Below are 27,473 nucleotides of genomic sequence, written 5' to 3'. Positions count from 1 at the left end.
ACCGTCTCTGAGGAAGAGGGATTTTCTGACTTACAGATGGGGGCAATTCTCACTCCTGGGCTGGGATGGAATTCTGACTCCATGGCACGTTGGAAATAAAAGTACCCTACAAGACAGGAGACTTAGGGACAGGTCCCTGGCTTTCTGGTAAACTGAGGAGTAGTATTCAGCAGAGGTATTTTGAGCATTAGACAAGGCAGTGTATATGAAAGCGTAGAAATTTTTAAGGAACTATCATGTTTCTTAATGAAAGATTTATTTTTACTAAAACACATTGGACAAATAATTTAAATCTCAGTTAATAATGGTTCTTTTTTATGGCAGAGATACTGTTTCACGTCTAGATAATTCTCAAATTTCAGACATCACACGTATAATTCATCATGAGGCAATTGGTACTGAAATGAGAACCTCTCTATACATAGTGTGTGTCTATTTTTGTGGCATCTTCTACTTTATGTGAACATCACTTACTCTTAATGGTACAACGGGGTGTTGACTATAATATTTCCGGGACGTGTATGATGGATGGATGCTTAATAACCAATATTAACATTGAATAATTCTTATATTCTTATTTATGATTGTTAGAATAGCATGAGCTATGACTTTAGTCAGAGCTGAGTTTGAATCCTGGCTTGGACATTTTGGCTGTATGAGCGGAGCAAGTTACTTGAATTTCCTAAACTACAGTTTCTTTCTTTCTAAAATGGGTTTAAATTAGAACATTTCTCATTGAGTTGTTCTCAGAATTAAGTGAAATAATACAGGAAAAGTGCTTGGCCTAGTGTTTGGCTCATAGTGAGGTCTCGAAAAAGGGTTCCCTATAAGTAAGATTATTAGTCATTATCCTAATAAAAATGGCACAATAAAAATATGTTTATAAATTTTTATTTTTGTGTAAATAGTTTCTATAAAAATAGTTCAGTGGGGAAATCAAATTAGTTTGTGGAAATGAGTCACAGATAGACACTTATTAACTAATGTCTTATTTATGATTTATGAGTAACCTCCCCTGTTTTCAAAAAGATACTTTTGTGTACCAGAGGGGAAATTTTAGGTTATTAATAGTCTAACATCTCAGATCTGAGGAAACTGAAAATTAACTGTGTAGTCTCTGACCTGCTGTGCCAAAGGGATCACGTGTTAGTTATTTCCAGTTATTTGTCTTCTTTAATGCATTTATTGATCAAAGAGTGGGGATGGTGCTCAGGTCACTTCACGTCTAACTTAGGTCACTATAATATTAGGAACCAAGGTTGTGAAAAGGTTTACTGCACTCTTAATAGAGGAGGTCAACATGGCACCTGTGTTGACTAATAAGATCGCACATATAAGACTGATAATAAGATTACACACATACTATCTCAGTAAGGTAAGCTCCAGTTCTGCTGTGGAATGCCGTCTTGGTTTATTTTTACCCTAAGCTAAATATAGGACACTTTGGGGAAAAGTGCCTTACTTTTCCGTTGAAGACCGATCTCTTGGTCGAAGTGGTGGGACTGGAGGAGGGACATGCGGGGGAGGGACGGGGGAGGAAGCATCCTTAAAGGCATCGGTGCCATTGTCAGAGTGGCTTTTGGAGAGGGGCCTGTAGGTCTGGGTCTTTGCAGCAGGATGTGACTGAGCGCTGTAGGGTGAGTTGTACAGGCCTGCCAGGAAACAGCACAACACGACAAAAACAGAACAGAAGCAAATAACGTTTTAAAAGTGTGTTAAACTGTTTGTAGCCCACAAAATATCCAATGATTTTAACCAAGATTATCATCAGCAAGCATATTCATAATGCATGCATTGCATGTTGTGCTCTTTATTAATATAATTATCGATCATTATTAATCTATTAACTTGTTAATAGATTATATACACAAGCAGTGGGTACAGTAAATCTTCATCAATCATTTTGGAATAAGTAATAATTCAGACTAGAAATAAACTTGCAGATACTTAGCAAATTTTCTCCTGGATAGTGTAAACTAATCACAAAGGTAAGATTTCAGAAGATTAAAAATACTTAATAGGACTGTTTCTGGATGTCTTCCATTGCTTTAAAAGCTCTGACTGACATATGATAATTCATATGTTAGTTACAATCAAACAAAATATTGAGCGAGTTATATGTGTGCTGTGCAAGGCTTAAGGAAGCGTAAACCCTCAATAAGCTTATAGAGCATCCGGGAGAGGAGACACAAATAAAATTATGATTGAAAATAATTGAAAATAAAACATGATAAAGGCCACATGCAGAAAATCTATATTAGGAATGAAAGATTTTAGAAGGTGGTGGATTGGTCAGAGAAGATATTATAGAACTGGTGGTACTAGAGTGGAGTGGGTTGGGGAATATGGTCACAGAGATGGTGTAGAAGAAAAAAAAAGAGGCAGAAGGTACAAGACCTGGAACAGTGGGATGTAAGGTTAATAGAAAGGGAGGAGACTAGTTGCAGTCGTTTTGTTAAATGGGTTAAATGGTAAAACTCTGCAAAGGGCTAAATGGTAAAACTCTGCAAAGGGCTCTGGAATTACTGTTCAATTTGCTAATTACTAATGAATGCAAACTTCAATATTAAAAATAACTATAAGAATTCCAAATTTCCCACAACTTTTGAGGTAAATCTATTTTCACTCATCTGCTTCTCCCAAAGGTCCATGCAAATTGCTATGACAAATAAGAGGCAAAATTTGTACTTCTGTTTGGCCTCAATTCTACAGTCAGACTTCAACTTTAGAGCTTGTTAAAGAGAAAGACAACAGGCCCAAGATGGAGTTGCTTATGCTCAGCCCCACGTCACCAAACTGAGACTTAATTACAATTTTGGCTCTCCAAACTGGAGAGGGACCCTTAAACCAGTTAATCAGGAGTCACCTTATCAGCACGTGTTAGATTCTCTGCCTGATGGACCCTGAGACCCATGAGGAAAAGTGATCCTGCAGTAGCCTACTTGCTGAGTGTAACTTTCCCACTCCCTTCTGCCTATTTAAATCCTTCCACTTTTTTTCCCAGGTCCTCGGGGCTCCTTTCTCTCTGTTAGATTGGATGCTGCCTGATTCATGAATCATTGAATAAAGCCAATAAGATCCTTAAAATTTACTTAGTTGAATTTTGTGTTTTGCCAAGCTAAACACGAGAGGGGAGGTCGCAGTACCCGTGACCAGGAATAAAATTTGAGGCAATCTTAGCAGGCCTCCTGCTCTCATCTGGAAGAGCGAGAATTGAAAGCCGGATTCTTACGGGTTACTAAGTGTGTCCTGCTGGTTTTGTCCCCTCTGTTTGTCTTTGGAGATTAGTAGCAGAATCCCTAACAGTTGAAAGGCCTGAGTGCTGGCCTTCCGGCCTTGCGGAGGGGACTTCATCCAGTTCCGGGCCAGGCTGGCAAGGGGACCCTGATGTGACGTTAAAGCTGCTGAAGGTGACGTGGGCCTGGGAGTCCGCTCTAAACAAAGGAATGACAGACACTTGCCACAGTCCTGAGCCTGGGGCTGGCAAGTGACAGGAGCCCCAGTGTGGGATTCCTACCATGTGGCATTTAGGAGAAAGCGATGATGGGAAACATTTTTTAGGAGTCCTTCCCTCCAGGCTGCAACCACTTCACAAGACACCAGCTCCCTCAAATACGAGTAGGGAAATGCCCGGAATTGAAGCCGTTCCATTATGACCACTGGCAACTCTGAGTCAGAAAAGCGGCCCAGCAAAGTGGGATTTTAAAACATCCTTCAATGAATGGTTGCATTCTGGAGCCAAAAGCATGGACAGGGTCACAAAATACTCTGCTTGACTTGTTTTTTGTGAAGTGTATCTGAAAGATCTTATGCAACTGTCATCATTCTGCTGATAAAAGGAGCTCTTTATCTTATTCTGTACCTCCTGTTACAGTCTGTCTTTCATGCTGTCCTTCACACTTCGGTTAAACATTCCTGAAGCCCAGGATAAACTAACAGTGGGGATGAATGGGATAAAAACGTTATCAGTCCTCATTTCCATGAGAAAAATATCAAACCTTTTGTCATGCATGCTGAGGAAAGAAAGCAAGCACCTTCCTGATTGTAAAAACTGCAAAACGTGCACTCAAACAGAGTGGTTAAAAAAAAGTGACTGGGAGGTGCTTCCAAGCATGGCAGGGCAGAGCAGACTCAAGGCAAGCAAGGAAACCCATCCTACCTGCATTGTATGTGTAAGGAGTATTATACATGTCTGTGTCATCATCTAGAAAATGAAACATAAATATGGTAATGCAGATCCGGTCAGCACATCCGAACAAGGTAACAGCTTCAGAGAGACAAAGAAACCAACATATTTTGTTGAGTTTATCATACCATTTTTCAATTTTTTTTTTTGTTTTTTGTGTGTTTTGTTTTGTTTTGTTTTGTTTTTAATGCTGGACTTCTGTAGATTGACTTCTCTGGTCTGTAAGAGATTGGCTCTGCGGCCCACTTCACAGCATACAAACATCAGTCCTTTATCCTCATTTCCACCTGTTCTGGATCATGAAGTTCCTTTAGTAAAGGGCTTTAAAGGTCTCTCATCAGCTCAGGGAGACCCAGTGAGGCTCACTCCCTTGATAAGGCACAGATATGTGTGGACCGAAGGATAGCGAGTCTGTTTAAGCAGACAGCACACCACACCGATTTATACTGTCGGTGGGGAAGGAGGAAGGGATGAGACCAGAGCACCTGGCAGTCCTCCAGGGTCACCTTCCAAGAGGCTTCCTGGCAGCTCAGGGGTGAGGTAGGAGCACGGCGGGCTGGGAGTTGAGGGGTGATATAAGAACAAGAAGGGATGTTGGAGAGAAGGGAGGGCTGTGAATTTTCCTGGAGTCTTGACATTTGTGTGAGCCAAAACTGCATAAAAGAGTATACATCCTTCAGCCCACTGGGACCCGGCCAGAATGCAGACATACCCGGCTTGTGCACCATGTGGATTTGCTTGAACATGGTCTTGTACCAGTCCTTCGGTCTGTCAACCGTCTGTAAAAGAGAATGTCCAACAGTTACAAAACGGGTTCCAAGTAAACATTGTTCCTCCATGATTTTCTTTTTACATTTGTATCTTTTTTTAATAACAGATTTCTGTTCTGCGATAAAAATTTCTGACTCTTTGCTATTTCATGATGACAGTATCAGTCATTTATCTAGGTATGCGTGTGGCTGGTAAACCTGTTACCTCTTGTTGGAGCTGAGGCTGAGCTGGAACACTGTATGTTACGGTTTTACTTCTTCCAGGTCGCAGCTGTGCTCAGCCCTAGGTGGCTGATATCTGCACAAGCTTATTTATATAAAACTAACTGAATGAAAGTAATAGTGTTGTAATAGTTCGCCTCACTCCTTTTGGTGGTAATTATCATTATTCTTAAAAACTTGTTAGTGAGTACACTGTTCAGGACATTACTTTAAAAATTAACTAGGGAATATTTTTGACTCAAACTGTAGTCTGATCATTGGCTTGGAATTAGAGAAATAAAAATTTGATATTTCCTAGTCTGAGTTACTAAAATACCGAATGTAGTAAACAGTCTAGGGTCCTAGAGCAAGTCCAAACATTGTAGCTCTTGTTTCAAAATTCCTTTAACGTGATAATAAAATGTTGGCAACATTTGCTGTGCTGAATTGTCCTAAATTCCTTAAGAGCAGAAGCTCCTTACCCACCCCGGCTTTTGGCATAATGTAAACAGTCGGCTGAGGTGGAAAACTGAGATTAATGTCAGCTCAAGCTAGATTCAAATCCTGGTTCCTTTAATTACTGTTTGATACTTCCTAGCAAAGTGAATTTGGGCAAGTGAAGTAACCTCTTAGAGCCTCAGTTTTCTTTTCTCTGAGATGAAATTGTTGTATCCACAGCATAGACTTGTTATGGAAATTGAAAGAGAAAGCATATACAAAAAGGCCTAGAATAATGCCTAGAATAGAAGAAATGCTCAATAAATAATAATAGTAGCGAGCCTCAGATATTTATGGAACAAGATAACGAACGAATCCAGGTTATTGGATGGAGGGCTGCCTTACGGCATACCTGTGAAAGTGGACATATGCCTTTATAATCGTAATTAAAGATTTTGCTTGGCAAGATCTTCATCTCAACTCTTCCAGAGCTATTCTGGTAAGAAACTCGACCATTCTGTATACGGTAACTAAATATTCCAGATTTTTTGAGACAGTTCTTTTCATATAAAATATTCTGTTAGGACGGCCACAAAAATATCCTTGTACTTGTTAGACTAAGTTTTGGTGCAGATCTTATGTCCTGATTTTCCTCTCCAATGGGGTCATTGTGTTTTTCACCTGAGGGGTGAGGGGTTTGTGCTATATCTACATTTATTTTGATCTCTGGGAATATCTGCTTTTAGTGATCACCACAAATACACAGTAACATCGGGGGCTACTGGACCTTGTTGGGAATCACTTCTTCATTCATTCTAGGCTCTTTCGACCGGGGAAGAATCGAGTGGATTGTTGATTGACTTTGTACTCAAGTGACGGGAGCTGGTGGGCAAGGCAGCGATAAAGCGAGGGTCTAGTTATTATTTGCTGGTTTAAACAAAGTAGCTGAACATGTATCTTCAAGGGGCATTTGTTTTCATAAAAGGTGGATTTCTCTTTCATTAAACTTTAATTCCTTTGCAGTCTTTAGCAATAAGAAAATAAGACATAATTTTGTATAGAAGTGTTTCCCAGCCATACCTGGACACAACCAGTGGCCACGAGGAAGCCAAATAAGTGAGTTATACTGCTGTATATGGCAGTGTATCCTGACAGACAGGATTTTTTTCTTCACTTGCCGGAGGGCACGTATCAGGCAGGATCTCAGTTGTGCCGTCTGCTAGCTTTATATGGTGAGCACAGGGATGCCAGGAAATGCCCAAGTCGGTTGGCAAAGAGGAATATGAAACTGGTCAACAGGGGCATGAAAACTCTCCGTCCCTTCCCAAGTGAAATCCTCTAATCATTTAAAGTTCCTTTTATAAATGCCATTATTGAGGTTGTTACGGCAAATACTGAGATTAGGTAAATAGACGTCTACTCAAATTTGAGGAGTTTACTTTTGTATGTGTCCTTCAAAATGGGTTTGCATGGACAGTAACTACCAGTAAAGCACTCTTCAGCTGTCTTCTGTAACCTTGGCAGAATAAACCTGAAATTTTGTATTCCTGTAGTTTACAAAACAGCAGAACTCTACGTTGACTTACGCAGAGATTTCCAAAAAGAGAAAAGACACATATTTTCAACACAGCAGTATACATTATTACTCTATTTTCACCCCTTTCTAGCTTTGAAAAGGCTCGAATGGTGTAATATTGGAACTAGAAGGAAAGAATCTTGTATTTCACTTAACTAGCTGGCCTTAATTACACACTCTCGTGGGATCTGAACCCTCGCGGTTTCTGTTGTTGTTGTTAAGGACGGCAGTAAAAGGCTACCCCAGAAGTCCCGGGTCACATGGGAGGGCAGTCTCGGGAGCTGCTTCCCTTCGCTCAAACAGCTCAAAGGTACATTTGTTTAACTCTTGGCTTCCGCGAGTTTCTAGGTTACTTTACAAAGTTCTGTGTCCTTGGTGTATGCTGGTTGTCTAAAATGAGACAGCACTGCCTGTGGTGTATACACTGAGCAGAAAGCCTGTGTGAAGCAATGTACGTCTGATAATCATTACTTTCTGTGTGGATGGGAAAGAAAAACAACCTTGGAGATTCTTGGCATGCTGCGGCTCCGAGATGGCCTGACTCCACTCCTGTAAACACAGCTATACTTGGGGATATGCCCTGCAGGGCTGGAAAGGAGGAAATGTGACTAAGACTTCAGACCTGTACCTTCTCCTCAAACTTTTAAAAGTCTAAATAAGAGCACAGCTGTACATAAAACTGATGGTTCCTTATAAGGAACTTCTGGGTTGCTCGTATTTCATTTTCTATTTTATAGAAGGGGAACTAGCACTGAATGTCTAGTGTATGCATTTGTTTATGCATGTCTAATCATGCTTTGGATTTAGCAGGAGATAAACAATATAAACATGCTATATTTCTTGATTTTCACTAACCATCTATAACGTCTCAGTTTTTTCCTTGTAAAACATAATTAGCAAGGCCCTGTTATTTAAGAAAATTGTCCTGTGGATAAAAACAGCTCCAGCTTTGCATGTCCATCTTTGTATAACATTTATTGACTTAAAAACACACCTAGAAGTCTCGGATAAAAATCCCTTCAGACAGAATCTATAACTACATAGAATCAGGATCTCCTAATTTGGGTATCTATTATGCTTAAAAGGTCAATTAAATGAAACCAGTGACACCACACCTGTCTGACACTGTGTCCTTCCATCATTAGGAAACAATGTCAAATTAAACCATTTTGAAATCTTAAAAGAGAAACAAACAACAAAGCGCCACCACCAGAAGCACATAGTCACCATAAGATTAGGAATGTTAATCACAATCCCTGAACTTTTCATGTCACTTAAATATGACAATCATCAGTTCCAACATAGTTTTTTAGGACTTTTTAATTAGTCACACTCAACATTTCTGGAATCTAACAAGTCTAAAGCCCCAGCAATTGCTCTCCAATACTTTTTGGCTTCCAATTCTAACACAGATGCTTAGAATAATCCATTTTTAACTCTTCTCTCTGAGCACAGGATCCCCATAGAACAAATGCAAATTCAAGAAGAGAGGAAAACCCCCACTCTTAGTCTTTCGTTCTTTTCCAGTAATTCCAATCGTACCTGACCTCTTTTTCTGATCTCTTGCCCGTGGTTTTCCTCTGTCCATTATTGTCTTTGGCCCCCCAGGCTTGCATTCCAGGCAGGCAGCTCTTGGCAACAGCCCCGCAGGTACGTGGGTGTTGCAGACCGAGTGTTTGCAGCCTGCGCTCCACTCTCCCCGCCCTGCCCCCACATTCACCTGCAGAGGTGCGGCGGCTCGCATGCTGGGGCCCACAGTCGTCCTTCCCGCCGGCTAGCACAAACCTCCTCTCCAACTGGACTGGATCAGCAAGCAGCTGCCTGCCCAAGATCGGCCTCTGCTGCTGCTGCTGAACTTTGCCAGAAGGGGCTGCCCTGACACACTGAGCAATGCTCTGGCAAAGTTTAAAGACTGGGGAAAAAAAAAAAAAAAATCCGAGCACATTCACTTGTCCCCGGAGCGCTCTCAGCAGGCACAGCTGAAGAGGGACACTAAAATGTGATGTGTGTTTTCTTCAGACAGCTTTTCCCTTCCATGACATGAACTCCCTTCCCTCCAGTCGTCTCAGTTCCCAGCTCCCAATTCACAGCTCCCAGTCTCCTGGTGTAATACACACCCATTGCAAGAAACAAATCACTGGTTTATTCGCAGTGCACATGGGAATTCAGTGCAGCCAAAGAATTCACATTTTTTTGTTCCTTCTCTTTTCTCTCTCTGTTGCCCTAGTACTCCTTGTTTTGTAAAAGGTAAAACAAAACAAAGTATACGTTCATCATTTAACAGAATCACAATTTTCGTGATTTTTAATTGAAATGGAGAAACAGATTGGGTCATTATCTTCAGTCGACAGTTCCCTTTCTCTGCCACGCACAGCATAATATTCATGAGAACTCAGATGGCACAGAGGGCAATCTCCATTATATAAGACCACAGGAATGCACAAAGCCATTGACAATCCGCCCTTTGTGGAGTCTGTGCACAGTCCCGGAGCAGCGTGCGCTGGCATTTCTTACCGTTCTAATTGCTGTGGGGATTCCGGATTCATCCACGGGCCCAATCCCCGGGTAGTGCGGGGCCTTGATGACTGTCACTCTCTTCTCCTCCTCTGAGGACCTGTACAGTGGTATCGAGCTGCCCAGGGAGCCGTCCAGAGACTGTGCGTGCTGGGGATATGTCTCTGCGGAATCTGGGGAGGAAGTTTGGCGTAATGTATTTGATACACAAGGAATCAAATTAATGAAGCCTCTTGTAAATTTATGCCTACTGTAATAATAATATATTATAATTGTGTGCAATAATGTATAATTATGTAATCAATTATATGTAAATATATAATACCATATTATAACACATTATATTTATAAATTGTATTTCCATCACTCACTGTTTTAGGTAATTTACCTTAAATTTGAGCCACTCATGATTAACATGTAGGTATATATGGAACAGACCTATAACAAGATCCTTATCATTCAGTGATAAGGGTGAGGGGAAGAATAGTATTTGTTGACAGACCACGGGGCCACATGGCAGCCACAGTGTTAAGAAAACACTTTACATACAATACCTCATCTTGTCCTGGTAATCTTGCCGTGGGGGGAGGGGTGCTCATTTTATAAGTGAAGGGGCAGAAGCTGAGACAGATTTAGTAATTTCCTTCAGGTCACCATTTACATTAATCTTATTTTTGTGAAATTGCTGACTACCGTTATTTTAAAGTACTAAAATGTACTTTTAGGATGAAAGAACATGACTCCTGCGTCTACGACAGTGATTTTATAAAAATAAAGTGAAAACAAAAATCACATTAGGAAATCTTCACATCCAAACATGTACTTGGATGTGAAGGCTTATAGGTAAAGAAACGATTTTAAACTGTTAGTAATTCATTTTTATTGAAGACTCCACGATGGCCGTAATAGCTTTGCTTTTAGTTTGAAGTAGGAAAACCATGGCTTCTTGCCCCTTGAATGTAAAAATTGCCCTAAGTGTACATTTTCAGATGAGATTTATCAGCCGTTTATCTTCATGCCATCTTTGGTAACTTTTGCTATACTTACATAAGAAACAGAGAGGATATACGTGTATTACACATTCCACTTACTCATAGGTACAGGTATTTATGAAAATCAACATTATTATCATTTATTTAGTACAGTTGATAAGATGACTTCCTGTTTTTTAAATACACTTAAATTCTTTTAAAAATTTAAATTTAAAAAATTTTAGATTTCAAAACTCTGTTGACCAAGAATGATTCTTAGCCATGGTTTGTCAGGTCTGTCACTCAGGTCTCTTTTTATGTGAATGTGGAAAAGTCCTTATGTCAGGGTAGCAGCCATTGATTACAAATAGATACAGATACAAATATAAATACAGATAGATCTAAAAAGATAGGACTGTGTTTTACAGCAAATCTATGGAAAACTTCATAAATAAGACTTTTAAAAATTTAACTCATCATTAGAAGGATAAGTAGCGATGAGACCCCTGTAAACTAAAATCCATTATAATATTTATAACTGCTCTTACTATGATTATATTCTAGTTTGCAACAGAAAAGCACTTCTAATCCACTTCTGATAAAGAATGAATAAGGCTAGGAATAAAACTGCTTAATGTGCGATTATATGTAAAAATAGTATCTTTTCCAAGCAACTCCAAATTAAGACACAATGTGATACTTGACTCTGGTTTTCCATTTAATTACAGAGAGGATGTGGGTGGGCAACCATGATGCTAGTATTTCTATCAAATAGCAAGTACTTTTTGAATATCCAGTATGTGCAAAGTCCCAGCGTAAACAATGTTAACTGTCTTCTAACCGTATATGATTCAGAAGATTCTTTGAACTTATTACATATTACAAGTTAGCTGTTTAATTTATTCTACTCTTATATGGTGCACTAACTCTCATTTTTGCAGTCTTTTGTCCTCAACTTTATATTTATATCAACTTTATATTTATAAAGTTTCTCTAGGGCAGAATAGATTTGTATATCTTCCTCAGAACCTATCTGAGCACTGGCCAATTGGAATTTATTCAATATTTATGTACAGAATTTCTTTCTGTGTGGTTTAGTTTATAGGTGAATTCTACCTGTTGACATGTTCTAATATAAAAGCCTGTCCATGTACAAGTATTTTGTATTTTGTTTGTTTGAGTGCGAGGGACAAAATTGTGTTCATTAGGACTAACAAGGGGGGAGACAAATAATCCAACTTTGGTAATAATTATTTGGGAAAATATTATGGCTAGAATAACCTGTAGAATTTTACTATGGATATGTGATCATGCATAGCTCCATAAGACATCTAGGTATAATGGCCTGCCATTATAATACTGCACCATGGGCTGATGATATAAGGGCAATATTTTGGCACCAAGACATTGAGCTTTCTTATACTCTAACCGGACAGCATTGTAAGATTCACAGATGATCCCAGGAGCAGCATTAGAGAAGGTGCCAGTATATTTAGACTCTTCTTTAAATGAGCCTCATGGCTACATGGAAGTCTTAGTTATAGAGGTTTTGTTGGCCACAGAAGTTGAGTTCCACAGTCCACATGCTGAATGTTCCTGGGAAAATTAATAGCCTCGTTTTCTCTCAATCCACAGTGTCAGGAAAGAGAAGATCTGCCTGCTGTCAGGGAGGAAATGGGAGTTAAAGCCCCGTGTTCCAGTTTCTTTCTCTGGGTGCTGGCTGATGGTGACCCAAGGATCGGTCTTCTGCTCTTCTGAGAGGTATGCTGCGGGCACGCGGTCCCCTGCCTTTTACCTGCTTCCTGCTGCCCTGAAAGCTTTCTAGTTGCTCGATATCATGGAATCTTTTTCAGCTTGAATTCAGATGATGGCTCAATTTGGTCTACTTTTCAATGTTTGGGTTTTTTTTTTTACATTTTTAAAAACTAAGAAATATATATTAAGTTATTTTCTAAATTGTCATAATGTATTTTGCCGCAGAAAAACATTTCTAGCGTTATACAGCCCAGCGTCTTTTCCAGAAGGCATTACAGAGTTCACGAGCCCCATGAAATTATATCTTTAAACATTTATATGAATGTTCTAATGTTCATTTATTTTCTAGAGGAAAGCTCTATCTTTTGTTTGTTTCTTAATTCCCAAAGGATTAAGATCTATCTTTCTATAAAATTCTGGAATCATCATCTAAAGGAGCTCACATCCCTGACTGGTGGTCTTCTGGTCTCAGTTTGCATAGTAGTTTACTCCTTTGTGAAGCAGCCTATCCCCTTGTTAGACTGTTTTAACTGTTAAACAGTTCTTTAGACATATCAAAATAATTTTCCACAATAAAAGTTTTTCCACCGAAGAAGGGCTGTCCCGATCATGGACAGTATTTGCCATCCCTGGAAATGTGCTACATGAATGTCTCCCAGTGGTGTGAACTATCCTCCCCTCGCTGGCCATGTTTTTGTTCTATCCCATCACCTCAAATGTCTATTAGCCTTCTCCAGACTCAGATAAAGGTGCATCATCATCTTGGAATAGCTGGGTGTCTATTTTCTCCAGTGTTAAATCCTCTGCCTTTAATTCCTCCCCTAGGATAGGTTCTTTAAATAGTGGAATGTTGAATGTTTCTGCTTCCTTTTTCAAAAATTACTTTGATGCTTTATGTTTTTCTCCTGCGGTTTGTACTTGCTATATTGAAATTGTCATGAAAATCATGACTGTCAGATGACTTACCGAGTGACCGGCCATGCTGCATGATAATGCTTGAATTGAGTGAGCCTGGTAGTGAGTAAGCAGAAGGGGAAAACGGCCTTTGATAGTAACTCATTGGACTCACAGTGCCTCCAGAGTTTCCATTCACTGTTATCTGGCTCTGAGAAAAGTGCAAAGACATTCTGTTAAAGCACATGGTCCCTTGTAAACATCACTGCCTTAGGTGACAATAAAGACTTCCATTCACATGACAGTAATCAGCTGTCAAGTGTTTATTTACTTTGAAGACTGATGTCGAGAAGGCCATGGGGCATTTTTTCCAATCTTCTCTACTTTTTTTAATTCTGAAAATTACTGTATATGTCAGAGGGCACAAGAAGTGATCAGGAGAAAGGAAGCAGCTGACCAGTGGGCACGCCACTCCGCCAACAGTTAGGTCCAAAGATACCAGTAGGAGTCAGTATAAAATAAATGTGGAGGGTGAATTGGCCCTTCTGTCATGACGTAAGTAGTCAGAACGTTGTCATGCTGCTGTGTGTGGGATTTAGAATGTATGTTCTTCGACAAGAGGAAAGGGGTTGGTTCTCAGGCTATGTGTATATTTCTCAGGTTCCTGAAGAGTCTTAGAAACAGTAAATTAAATAGGCTGGTATGAAAGTTGATATATTATCACCATTTTGTATTTTTGGTTAAAGGCATTCTTTAAAGTTTTAAAAGTAAAGAATTATTGAAAGCATAGTAGAACATGGAATGGCTCATGCCTGCTGTGCTTCTAGCACAAGTGGCAGAGGACGTGTTAGCCGTGGAAAACGAAGTTCCTTCTGTAGCTAGTCACTGAATAGAACATTTCAGTGCAAAGTTTTATACCCAGCTGTTGAATGAATACTGAAGCCCATTGAAAGTGTTATTAAGTATTTAGTAAGGATACTAAAAAGTACCTTTTGTCTTCTGTAATTGCAATATCTTAAAAAACATATGGTTTATAATATTTCTCCATGCATGGAATTCACAGATTTATGACCTTGCTACAATATAAAAATTATGTAGCATGAGTAAAGTTTTCTCTATGATAGTGCATATTTAGAACTTCATTATGAAATCAACTTTAGAAAAAAATTCCCTTTATTTTGCCCAAAGTTATGTACCTTTCAAATTGAAGCCATTATCTATACATTGCATGCAGTTAAAAATCTGCGCCACAAAATTTTGAAGCCCTTTAGTCATTCATAAATCATTTATTAGGGACTGCTTGTCAAATAGACATATTTAAGTGATATAAATATATATGGGGATATTTATATATTACTCTGAATGGGATGTATTATTGACATATAAAATGATAAATATTTATAAATTTCTATAATGGAAAGGCTTGGGGAAAAAATTCCAAAAAATCATAGAGCTACATTTCTGCAATGTAGATTAAGAGTATTTACATCACTCACTCCTATTGGACAGATGGGTTCAAAAGATACAGCTGTTAATGAGAGAGGAGCAGGAAGAATTAACATCATACAGTGAATAATCATGTTTGTGACAAACAAGGAGATATGAACAGTTCACACAGGGCACATTCATATGAATTTCTGAAGTAAACTGTTACCTATCAGGATTTAATACTGGGTTAAAATTTTAGACTTTCTCTGTAATCTAATCATCATAATATTGTATGTATACCTATCTGAATTTCTGAGAAAACTTCTTATTAAGGCAATTCGTACAACTCATTAGCTAGAGCAACACAGTGTAAACATAAGTGATTCTAAAATGAGTGAACAGAATACGTTGACTTTTTTCAGCCCAAAATAGGCTTATGAGGATGACTATAATGGATTTCCCTGACAGTGTACAGAATTGATCTAGATGGAATCAATGCCCAGGCAGATAAAAATGCTCAGCCGTAAAATCAGATGGCAGATAAGAAATCAGTCCTTTTAGCCTTTGGAGATCTGTTTTAAAAGTGATGGAGCAAAGGAAGGAAGAATAATTACATGCATGATAGCAGGGGTGGTTAAGGTGGTGCCATCTGTCACGGCAGACTGGTGACCTAAAGTGGGGGAAGGTGTTTCGTAACGGTCAGTGGTGTCAGAGCCAGCTGTCTGCAGCACATCTAGGGTGGCTGGGCAGGACTCCCTGGAGGAGCAGGAGGATTGCTTGCCCTGGGAGAAGTCTGCAGTGAGAGAGCCTGCAGTGTTGCCCTGGATAGGGGGGCAGGAGCAAGGAGAAGGGGTTTATAAAAAAATGTGAAAGGTTGGGGGTCTTTGCAGTTGTGAAAGCCCTGAATCCTCAGGTGGTGGCAGGGTAAGAGATGCTGGGCTGGAGCCACTGTCTGATGAAAAGGTGGTTCTGTTAAAAGATACCATGGAAGGAGGGCATGAAGAAGAGGCTTCTGGTGGGACTTGTCTGTGTGCCTGTGAAGCATTTACCTCCAGCACATTGGCAGTTAAGTTCTGGTTTCCAAGCTGAGTTTGAGGAAAAAATAATGAGAAGAGATATGAATTATCCACTTAATAAAAACATCTCTTTTTGCAATATGGCAGAGAAAGCAAAGCATCAGTTTTATTTGCAAGCACTTTAAGGAAATGCATTCAGAAAGATTAGGTGCCAACCACACAGTACAGGAAAAGCATGAAAACATGCAGAAAATAAATCCAGTAAGTGTTTTTTGTAAAGAAGTCCAGTTTTCACACAGCACTGCATTGTAACTTTGGGTCGGAGCTTAAGAGTGTTGGCATAATGGAATTTTTTTCTCAGAAGTTTTAGTTTTTATGCTTGTGATAGCGAATTAATATCAGATTATCCATTGTTGGCAGAATTATTTTTCCCTTCATCAGAAAAATCTTACAGCAGATTTCTCCCTACTTCCTCCTTCCTGGAAAGTGTCCCCCAGATATAAATCAGTTTGCCTTCATGTTTATCTGGCTTACAGATCTAGAGATCTAACTAAAAACAACAAAGGGAATTTTGTTCCCTTTCCGCTCATTGATCTCTTTTTTGATTTCACTATAAAATATAAAGGATTGAGCTTTAAAATATCTGAGCAGTGCAAATAGTGGTACCCTTGTGTGAAAATGAAATGAGAAACAAGCAAACAAAAACAGCCATTGATGTTGTTAGAGAACCTTTGCTGATTAGAACTACTGTTGGTTCTACATCTTAGGTAAAGGAGAAAGAAACTGAAGGAAGAAAAGGTTTAATTAGGCTTAGAAAACGTTAAAAGGCTCTCAGCCCAAGAGGCTAAACATGGCAGAGGAGTCGTCTGTAAAACGAAGAGAGTGGATGGCCTGGTAAAGGTGTTGTCTGTCCACACAGGTCAAATATAATGATAAGTGTCAACCTCAACATGAGTGAATGAAACTCGCAAGTAATTTCTTTTTCTTGCTCCTCACCGCCCACCCCGCATCTTCAGAATAGAAGGGTTTTTCTGAGTGTTTGACGTGGTGCCGACTGTCACACAGATAGCCAAAGTATTATAGGATATTAAGACAAGGATGGGGAATGTATTAAAGAGAACTATATAAACTTAGAAATCTTGCCTACTAAAGATGTAAGAGGTTCTTGGCCAGTCATCATTTTCATAACAGTTGATGTCACGCAGACTGTTGATCTCATAAAAAGTTATAATTTTTTTCCTCAGACTTTTAATTGAAGAGTTTTAAAATTTCCATTATATACCAAGATCTCTCTTGGTCACAGCTACCTTAAAATCTGAAAGCTATTGATCCTTCTCTTAGGAAAAAATGCACAAATTCATGTATATATAAAATTATGCATCAGCTTTAGGGGTTCATGGATACTTGAAGGCACATCTTGAACAAGTTAAGAAACTCCAGCTCTAGATAAAAAGACAGATTTTCTTATTCTACTTTTATCTAATAAGCTTTTGTTGTTGTTGTTTAAAGACACTCATTTTAAATATGATACTTTACAGTTTGATGCTCATATGGTTTTAAGATCTCTAGAATTAACTGACAGAAACCTTAAAGTTGCCCAGAATTTAAAAGCTGTTAGTAGGAATGTATTCTTTTTTATTAGTAAAGTTTTTATCATGAGTTCAGATTTTATTGGAAATAAAACTATAATATTATGAAACTATAATAATTACAACTTAATAGGTTAGAATTTTGCTACGGTTCTGAACGGAATTCAGTACAGAGCAGTCTTCGAAGCAGTGTCAATGGCATGTCTCCTAACAGTGCAGTTGCACTGAAGAGGTTTTCACATAACATGAATCTCTTTAGTTTTGCTTATGCTAAGTGAAAATTTTCTTAAATAATATAAGTCATTCCAAAGATTTTGAATTATCTGCTTCAAGGAAGGTTTTTATTCCTTTAACACGGAAAGAAAAATGTAATGACTGTAACCTTTACGGGACTGGCTTGCCCATGTCCTTTGGACTCGAAACGTCAGAAGCCAAAGCATATTCTGAAACCGCCATTCTGATGGGCAACAGGATCGGTTTGTTTGTATAGCATTGTGTCTAGGAATGGTCTTTATTCATTTGTCCTTCTAAAGAGAGTGTCTACAGAAAGCAGAGCTGTTTCACTTTCTGAATTTTTCTCACCACCTGCTGATACACTCACAGTGCTCACGTGTATGAGTGTGTAGGGAACAGATTAAATGCCTCCTTTGGGTCGTACCACTCTTAAATATCCGTCGATAAAACTCAGAAGTTCAACAGTCTGTTGGTCAGCCACACAAAAGCTCTGAAATATCTTGGGATTAAGATGTGAATCCCCTCTTAGACTAGTTGGGGCCCCTCTACCATGACCCTGATGTCTACATGAATGAAATACCCTCTTAGACACAGGAGAAGAGAGAATCACAATATACATGTTTCCCTGAAGAGAATGTGAGATGATTAGGATGAAAAGTGGGAAGAAAGGAAGAATTTTCTCAATCTGGACCGCTTTGAAGTAGGAAAAACTAATTTAAAATAACAGGAGTTATTTTTCCTCCTGCCAAATTGGTGGCGGATAGATGACTGCAGAAAATCATCATGGTTGTTTCATGTCTGTCTTTTCACGACCATGTAAGGTTAAGATGTTTGAATATAAGTCAAAGGTCACCAAATTTTTGTAAGTGTAAGTTCCTTTCTACTTTCTCCAACTGTTGAGCTGTAAGGGAGCGAGGAGCCAGAGACACCAGCTTGCTGATGTCTGGTCTCTACAAAGGAAAGGGACCATGCTTATACCTCAACATACTTAATGTTCTAAGAGAGAATGCCTAGTTATTCAAAATAGCATTGATCCTCTTGGCCCAAATGAATTCAACCCAAAGTGTTAAGGAGAACCTGTGGGCGAAAGAGATCACTGAATCTAAGTTGGATTCCTTGAGGGATTTGGGAGCGAGGGGACTCAGGAAAGGTGTGCTCCAGCAGTCGAAGAAGTTGGATTGGGTTAGATGTGGGCATTGCAAACTCAAGTGCTGACCCTGGGCCAGGAATGTATCCAGAATGTGCAAATCAGGCTAGGCCTTAGATGAGAGGAAATGGTAAAAGCTGGTAGAAGGGAAAGGGCACGTTTCCCCTAAAGGCAGCAAAATTAAAAATAAACTCAGTGGCAACCAAACAAAGCTTATCTATAGTCATAAGCCCTAAGCCATCTGTTTGTTGACTCAGTAGATGTAGAAGCTGGAGGTGGAAAGAGAGGAGTTGGATGTGGGCTTGGAGCTGGGGGACAGAGAAAGGGAGGAGAGTCTGGCAGGGCCAGGCCGAAGGTGAGGTGAGCAAGGCCCTTCTCTTGGGTGCCATATTTAACAGAGTGACAAAAACTCAGTAATAGACATAAACACTATTTTAATGTAATCTTAGGGAAAATCGCAAGTTGTATACCCTTCCTTGGCATCAGTTTCTTTGCGTGTAAAAATACAGGCATTTGGAAAATCTCCTATCTCCTCAAACCTCTGAAAATTAAGTGAGAAAATGTGCGTGAAGTGCTAGTACTGAGTTTTGTGCGTTGTGATGGCTCTCAGTAAGTGACAGCCATTTAAGGAGAATTAAAATGCTTGGAAGGCATAGGAACACTAGGCAGACACACACTGGTCAGATGGAGAAATTGCCATAGACTTGATCAATAAATAGTGTAATAAACCCACAAAAAAGAAGTCATGAGCTATTGGTCCATTAGGAGTGACTGGGGCTGGCGTTGATGGGATTGGTCCAGAAAGCACACTCTGCATTTTACACCTTTTCTAGATCCCACACGGCTGACATTTATTCATTATTCAGCCTTGCTTAACTTCCACATCTTGATCCCATGGAGCAGAAGGGTTGGGATATTTCCCTCTTTACATGACGCTGAGACAAAGTCCCCTCTGAGTCCCCAGCCTACGTGCAGCAGCAGCTGTGAGAGTGAGGCTTTGGCAAATGAGCGATGACATTATTTCATACTAGAAGGGCCAAGTTTATCCTCCTGAAGCAAAGGGCACAGCACTAACAAATGTCAGAGCAAATGTCTAGGGTGTAGATTTTGCTGTCTTTCAGAGCTTCTGGCTTAGACCTTCACTTATCTGACGTTGAGAACAATGTGACATTTTTAGCAACAGGATATCTGTTCGCATAGTGACGGAAGAATGACACACCTCATTTCGTGTTCCCTCTAAATGTAAATTTGTAAGAGGTGAATTAAAACATATGCAGTTTATTAAAAATATGTTAAATTATCAAATACAGGGAGAATTAAAATTCCTAATGGTAGGCTACAGTTTTCTTCTTACACTAATGGTCAGACTTTAATAAAAATAGCAAAAATACGTAAATGGGACTTCTAGAACACTAAAGTTTCCTTTTAACGTCTCAGGGTAGAGCGTTTTTGCTTCTTGAAACTGCTAATTTCCTGGGAGAATAATTCATTATAATAGAGCATATATTTGGCTGACTCATGGTGTGTAGCTGACAGATCCTGGCATTTGCTGAGACTTTTTTTGCAAGAATGTGGAATGTCAGTATTTAAAACAAAAGGTCACCACTGTGAAATGTTACGTGGAAAATGAGACTTTAAAATAACGTATATCCCAATGGGCGAGATGTGGGAATATGTCTAGACACCGATCAGTGGATGAGTGGATAAAGAAAATGTGGTGTATACGTACCACGGAAGATTATTCAGCGTTAAAAAGGAAGGAAATCCTGTCATGAGACAATAGGGCTGAACCTTGAGGGCATTATTCTGAGTGAAATATGCCAGTCACAGAAGGAGAAATCCTGCATGATTCCACTTCTGTGAGGGACCTAAAATAATCAGACTCACATCAGAGAGTAGAATGGCGGTGGCCTCTGGCGGGGAGACGGGGATGTGGGGCGTCTCAGTAGGTGTAGTTTGAGTTACGCAAGATGACTAAGGGCTCGCGTTCTAGAGCTCTGTTGTACAACCTCATGCCTACGGCTAACGATTCTCTATTGTACACTCTAAACGTGTTAAGTGGGTAGAGCTCATGTTAAGTAGTCTTACCACAATGGAAAGAAAAAGTCAAAACTGCAACAGTTTTATGCCGCCTTTTGACAATGTGTGATAAAAACTACACGCTGTCAGCTTGGAGCAAACTGCCGGTCAGATGAAATAAACTTTTATCCACCCATTCAAAAACTGTATTGTTGGAAAGAATACATTTCCTTTCCCCAATCAGATGCATAGTTTGAAAAAGGATATTATTTAAAAATAGCAACAGTTACTCTATGTCGAGAGATTATTCTGTAGCAGGCACGACGCCCAGCTCCTCAGACGCGGTACCTTATTCAAACCTCACAGCCATGGTGTGAGACGAATGCTGTGATTATCCCCATGTTATAGATGAAGGAGCTGAGGGTCAGCGAGGGGGAATAAGTAGGTGAAAGGTCTTAAATTAATAATCCCTTACAGATCGTCTTCCTCTCAGTCTCTCCTAAGCTCACTCCAAAAAAAGTCCCCTCCCCGCTTCTAAGTCAGTGACAAGTTAGCAAGTGTCATCTTACATTTGTCCTGTCAGAGGCATTTGTGCAGTTAACCATCTTTTCTCCTCATCCTTTTCTCACTTGGCTTTTAGGATGCCACATTTTCTGGATTTTCTCCTCCCTTAGTGGACACTTCTTTAGTGCACTCCTCTTTCTGTTGGGATGTACGTGGGCTCAGTCGCTGGGCCTCCTCTTTCCTCTGTACTCAAGCCCTGGTCATCTCATTCACCCTCATGGCTACAAAACCCATCTGTAAGCCAATGGCTTTTATCTCCAACCTGGACCTTTCACCTGAACTCCAGCTGCATCCTGGACCTCTCTGTGTGGTGTCTAATAGACACGTCAAACTCACCACGTCCCAAATAGAACCCCTGATCTTTCCCCAAACCTGCTCTGACCCGCAGTTTTCCAGTCTCGATGGACAAAGGATGGCAAATTCCATCCTTCCCCGTGGCAAAGACTCAAAACTTTCGAGTCAGTCTTGACTCTTTCCCTCGCCTCCTACATGCAATCTGTCAGGAAGTTCTATTTACTCTATTTTCAAAATACATTCAGAATTCGATTTCTCACCACCTCCACTGCTTCCCCCTTGCTCGGAGCCACCACCATTCCTCACTGAAAGTGTTGCCATGGCCACCTCAGTGGTTTGCCTACTCTCCTTCTTGCCCCGCTATAGTTTGTTCTCAACTGAGCTGCCAGAATGATTCTGTTAGACTGTAAGTCAAATAAGAATAACGGTAGCCTCAAAAATCCCCTAGTGACTCCCGTTTTTACTGAGAGTAAAAGTTGAAATCCTTGCAGTGGGTTTTAGGAACTTCTGTCATCTGGCCTCTGTCACCTCTGCCTTGGCCTCCTATTACTCTGTGCCTCACTTAATTCCCGTCCTTCCCACCGTCTTCCTTGCTGGTCCATAAGCAGCCCGGGCGTGCTTCAGCCTCAGAGCCTTTCTACTAGATGCGCTGTCTGCCGGGAATGTTCTTCTGCCTTCAAAGCTGTTCCGTTTACTCAGTGAGGACCCTGACTATCCTGTTTAACATGGACTCTGCCCTCCCACATCCCTGCTCAGGGCTGCTTATTTACATAACCTCCTTCTGACATATGTGATCTACTTATTTAAGTGTTTGCTAATATTTGTTCCCTCCACCCCCGACAAGACTTTAATCATCAATCAAATCAATGGTTTCAAATCCAGCTCTGTGACTAGAACAGACTTGACACATATAAATATTTGTTGAATGAATAAAAGTGACAGCGTCTCAGATCTTAACTTGGGGATCATGCTGATTCTCTGGGGACTGTATAATGAAACCAGCCATCTCTAGTCAGCCTGGATAGTGACAAAACCATAGGGAAGACAGTTGCCAAGCATAATAAAATGATTGAGAAGAACCAGAACACGTCAGATGAGTGTGCTGAGTTGTTAGCGTGGTGGCGTTTGCTATGACGTCCCCTACACCTGCTTCCAGGCATGTGCCCTGAGACACACGTAAGTCAGCTCTCTGACACTAGCGCAGCCCTGTCTGTAGTGTGTCAGCCTGACTTTTCCCCCCACCGCATGGGCTCATGGGAGTTAGTGATAAATATGAGTAAGTTGGAACAGCATTTGCATACAGTAAACTCTTAGTATTTGTTAGCTGCTATTATTATTATTGTATTATTTCATAAGGGCTCTCAGAAGATACTAACTTAATTCAAAGAATTTGCTCTAATGAATGGATTTTGCATATTATGATTAGCTGATGAAGGAGAAGTTTTAGCAGAAGTATGAAAACACCCACTTGTCTTTTTATTCATCTGAGCTTGACACTTCTGCTTGGTGGGCGCTGGGGAAAGGGAGAGGATGTTGGTGTCAGGCAGACGTCTGTTGAAGGTTTTCTACGTAGTTAAAAAATATATCTCTTCAACAATATGTCTTGGATGATCTATGATAGCACAGCTACATGAAATAGTATTACACAGATTATTTACTCAGGTACTAGTGTTGTCAAGATTCCCATTCCTGCTGCAGTCGCTAGTATTTTATCTTTACAGATGGCTACCGTCTATGCAGGGCTTGCTCTGTCCTAAGTGCTTGACCTCTGCTATGTCCTTGGTCTTAACACAACCTATGAATTAGGGGTTAATTAATATTCTCATTTCTTTGTTCACACTCACAGAGAAGTTAGGATGGTCGCCTCATCACAGAGCCGATGATAGAGCTTGGATTGAAATCTGTACTTTATCCTTAAAGCTTGTGCTCTTAACATTGTAACATTTTGTGGAAAAGCCAAGAAGAGGGACAGTTTTCTCTTTTAACTAGATTAACAAATGTCAGCAGAATGACGCTATGGGAGAATTTTACATCTAGAGAAAAAAAGATCCTTCTTGAGAGTCTGAATACTAAAAATTAATTTACATATTTTCTGAAATGATACATTTTAAAGGGTAGGCTTGATCAAATTTCAATGAAAATGAATATTGAGCCACAAAAAAAATAAGCTCTGCTTAAGTTAAGATAAATGTTTCTTGCCAAAGTGAATTATAATGGAGAATTATTTTAAGAGATTTTACACATGTAAGTAAAGTAAAATCTAGGCACTCAAAGGTCTGACATGAAAAATATTTCTTCATAGCTTTAAAGTGCTTTTCAATCTTAAGTGAGAACCAATCATCAGTGATTTCTAATAAATACCTAGAAGGAAGAAACTTTTGAAACATTATTTCTGGATAAAAGATCTGTAGATTTTTAAAACTAAAAGATACCTAGAAATTTATTGATGAATTTAGTAGGGTTTTGAATACGAAGATGGTTTCTTTCTCCTTTCCCTTTCTGATGGGAAGCTAACAAAGCACTGGGTTATATGAGCCCAAACCAAAGGAGTTAGGGTCGCTACAGAATGCCTGTAAGAAGAGACTGGAATGTGTAAGGTACCACTTGGCAGTCTGAGGACTGAGAGGCCGCACCAGCTGCAGGTTTTTGTCTCTCTGGCGGAAGAGGTATCTTTGCAGTCTCTGGAGAAAGCTCAGGTGGCTGTTTGTGGCTTTCAGGATCGTGGCCCGAAAGGGGAGCTATCTGAATGGAAAGAGATGCTGTGTGTATCTCAGGCACTGGTTTAGAGGGTGGTGAGCAAGGCCGTTTGAGAAATGGTGGTACTTCAACAGATTTGGAAAAGTGTGGAGGATTAAAGGGGGTGCTGCTTCCCGGATCCTGGTTATGGATTAGTTTCAATGTAGAAATTCTCCGAGTCTGAGAGTCTTGCATGTAGTCCTCTTGGAGAAATGGGGTACTCATGTCAGCTTTTGGTGAGGGCCCTGTGCTGGAAGCTGGTGGTAGCGGATTAGTGATTTTCTGCGTATATGACACAGTTGTGTTAGATTCTTCAGAATATACAATTGTCTGGCTGGGGTCGTCATTAGAATGCATAGTTCCCTGAAGAGGTGCTTTATTAGTAAAGTACTCTGCACAGGAGGGGATTGGTGTGTTAGTTACTAATTGGTCTAAAATGTCACCCTTTGTGTGATTGGTTATCAAGGAGCTACAAAAGCTCTCTTTTCTGGGTGGTGGAAGGGGTGCCTGGATTACCAAAAGCATCCGGAGAAAGAAATAATGTTGAGGGAGAAACAGAGAGAAAGTCAAAGTCAGTCATTAAAGAAACCAGTGTTAACTCTACCTTTAAAGAAAGTAAAACAACATCATACTTTCTTATTATGCTGTACGTTTTGTTGGCCAGATTGAATGATCTTTTAAATTTTGTTTAGAATACGTTTTAATTTATTATTGATGGTTGCCCTCTGAGGGAAAATTGTTTTATAAAGAATATATTATAAAGTTTGTCTCCATCTATATTCTGGGAAATTAGGTTAAAAGTGAAAATTTGGGGGGGTGGGCAGGGTATAGCTCAAGTGGTAGAGTGCATGGTTAGCATGCACGAGGTCCTGGTTTCAATCCCCAGTACCTCCTCTAAAAATAAGTAAGCCTAATTACCTTCCCCTGCCAAAAAAAAAAAAAAAAAAAAAAAAAAAGTGAAAATATGTTCTCTTGGCATATTTTTAGACCTTGAGGGATATACATACAGTATTTAGTCACATCGTTTTGATAGCACTTTTTATGACTGTAACATAGCTTTACTAGTATCTCCAACACGGAGTTCCTTTGCTAATATAATAAACAGTTGCATAACTCATGTTTATTGAGTAAATAATATATTGCTGACCTCATAACTTTGAAACCCAAATCATCAGCTGACAATTTTTGAAGAATTAGAAAATATCCTAAAAATTCTGTTAGCAACTGTCCTGCCTTTATCAGCTGGATCAGAAACAAAAACCAAAACCTGTTTTGAAACGAAGACTTGTCTTCCAGGTTGTTAAAACAAGTCTGGCAAGCAATACAAATACAAAAGCAACAACATATTAAAAGTAAAACACACCAAAATATGCACGTTACTAAAATCGAGGCTGCGGGGCAGTGGTCTAATAACTGTACTTAAAAATCACACTGTAGACAGCAGTGTGCAGGATTACCTGAGTTGGTGATTTTTTTTCTTGTAGATTTGGTCGAACGCTTCTAAAACCTTTTGCTGCAAGAGAGGAATATGTAGCGTCTCCATTCAGTGTCTCTTGATTTCGATCATTGTAACATCTCCAAGCTTTTATTAAGGGAAAACAAATCGGATACAAAAATATCTACATTCACTTTTAACAATTTTAAAGTAAAATTTATTTTTATTTCCAAAAGTGAAGTTTACTTTATAGAAATTAAATATGCGTAGCTGTGTATGTAATTTAAGTTTACTGTAGGGTTAACCATGTAGCTAAGAATACATTTTTAAAAAACTCACAACAAATGTAGTGGTTATTCAGAATAGTTCTTTTGTACCTGAGTCTGGTGACTGAGAATCACGCCCTAAAAGAGAAAGAAATGTTGAAATTAATACTCTGGGTGAAAAGAAACAATCCAGTAAAGATCAGTTGGTAAAGAACCATGTACTTTTTTTTTGTTTTGCAAACATGACCTCAGTTCTAAGACTCTGGGTACGTGAAGCATACTAAAAGAAGTTTGTGCAGTTATTTTTACTTCAATTAGAATATAATTCATTGAATAGCTATACTATATAATTAATGCATTTATCAAACACCAATTTTTCCCCTCAGTAATACCGCAACCAGTCAGTTTTATCTTATTACTGTTTAAGCTGGATATATGAATTTCTAAATATCAAGTTAAAGCAATAAATATTTATTAATCTTAAGTCTCTATGCCAAATAAGTTCTCTTTATGAAGGCTAGCATATAGGTTGAGTGGGCAAAGAGGCTGATTTCTCTCCTCAAAAGGTAATTAAAACGTCTTTGAAAAGTGGATCATACCTTACATGTTTAATTAATACAAAACAGATCCAATTTTAATGCAACAATTAGATCTAAAATTGAGGGGACCTCATTCTCTAGAAATCTTAATCCTATTGGTATAATAGGAGTGATAACAAAATTTAAAATGGTCCGGAGTCACTGCCTACTTTTATTACTGAAGATTATTTTATATTAAAGTATTAAATCTTTTCTATTCTTTTTTATTCTGAAGCATTATTTTCTATTAAGATGAATGATACAAAATGATTAATATTCTAGATTTGACTCTCCAAAATGGCAATCTCTATTCAATCTAATATTTTTCTTTCTGTGGTTACTTTTATGAATGATAACCACGAGGCATTTCTGAGGCAGTGCCACATCCGCTAGCGTGTGCCTTCGTGGTCCACATCTGAGTAGCGTGGGCTAGAATTTTACTTGGTTGACATGACAGTGCTACTCATGGTATAGACATACCAATTACCTGATGTCCCTGGACTTTATTTTATTTATTTTCTTATTTCTCTTCTCCCATTTTCCTCAGGTGACCAATGTAAACACATCTGTAGTTTTTCTAACATTTTCCATACTCACGTACACATGAACAAACATGTACAAATATAAAGAGAAATTTTTTCAAACCAAAATGAGATCATACAACATACACTGCAATGCAGTTTACTTTTAAAAATATATATTATGGAACCACCCGGCCTCACATTTAAACTTAGACATTAAAATCCATTTATGGATTGGAGGTGGTGGGCAGGAGTGGGATTCTCCACATGGAAGCTTGTTTTTTCCTCAGCAAAGCTGGGTAGTTTAGGATCGAGTGACTTTAAAGCCAAGGACATTCTGA

At 39.3% G+C, this 27,473-nt stretch overlaps 1 protein-coding gene across 43 annotated transcripts in view; it reads right to left on the bottom strand.

Moving 5' to 3' along the window:
* Positions 1–27,473, bottom strand: part of SORBS2 (sorbin and SH3 domain containing 2) — a 288,187-nt gene that overhangs the window by 55,222 nt on the left and 205,492 nt on the right. For 15 of the 43 annotated variants that reach the window (XM_064477520.1, XM_064477519.1, XM_064477526.1 and 12 more), the window contains 9 exons: positions 26,145–26,171; positions 25,790–25,914; positions 24,198–24,839; positions 15,783–15,818; positions 13,378–13,516; positions 9,686–9,858; positions 4,899–4,965; positions 4,160–4,204; positions 1,463–1,652 (listed from right to left, as the gene is read on the bottom strand). In XM_064477520.1, coding sequence (XP_064333590.1) covers positions 1,463–1,652; positions 4,160–4,204; positions 4,899–4,965; positions 9,686–9,858; positions 13,378–13,516; positions 15,783–15,818; positions 24,198–24,839; positions 25,790–25,914; positions 26,145–26,171 — 1,444 coding nt within the window. Of the gene's footprint in view, positions 1–1,462; positions 1,653–4,159; positions 4,205–4,898; positions 4,966–8,891; positions 9,020–9,685; positions 9,859–13,377; positions 13,517–15,782; positions 15,819–24,197; positions 24,840–25,789; positions 25,915–26,144; positions 26,172–27,473 lie in introns of those variants that run through there. The other 28 variants (XM_064477532.1, XM_064477538.1, XM_031440294.2 and 25 more) reach the window with 12 other exon arrangements.

The sequence above is a fragment of the Camelus dromedarius genome, chromosome 22 (assembly GCF_036321535.1).
Source record: "Camelus dromedarius isolate mCamDro1 chromosome 22, mCamDro1.pat, whole genome shotgun sequence".
NCBI classification, from domain to species: domain Eukaryota; kingdom Metazoa; phylum Chordata; class Mammalia; order Artiodactyla; family Camelidae; genus Camelus; species Camelus dromedarius.
Note: the sequence above shows the minus strand (reverse complement) of the source record. Positions and strands in the feature narration are given on the sequence as shown.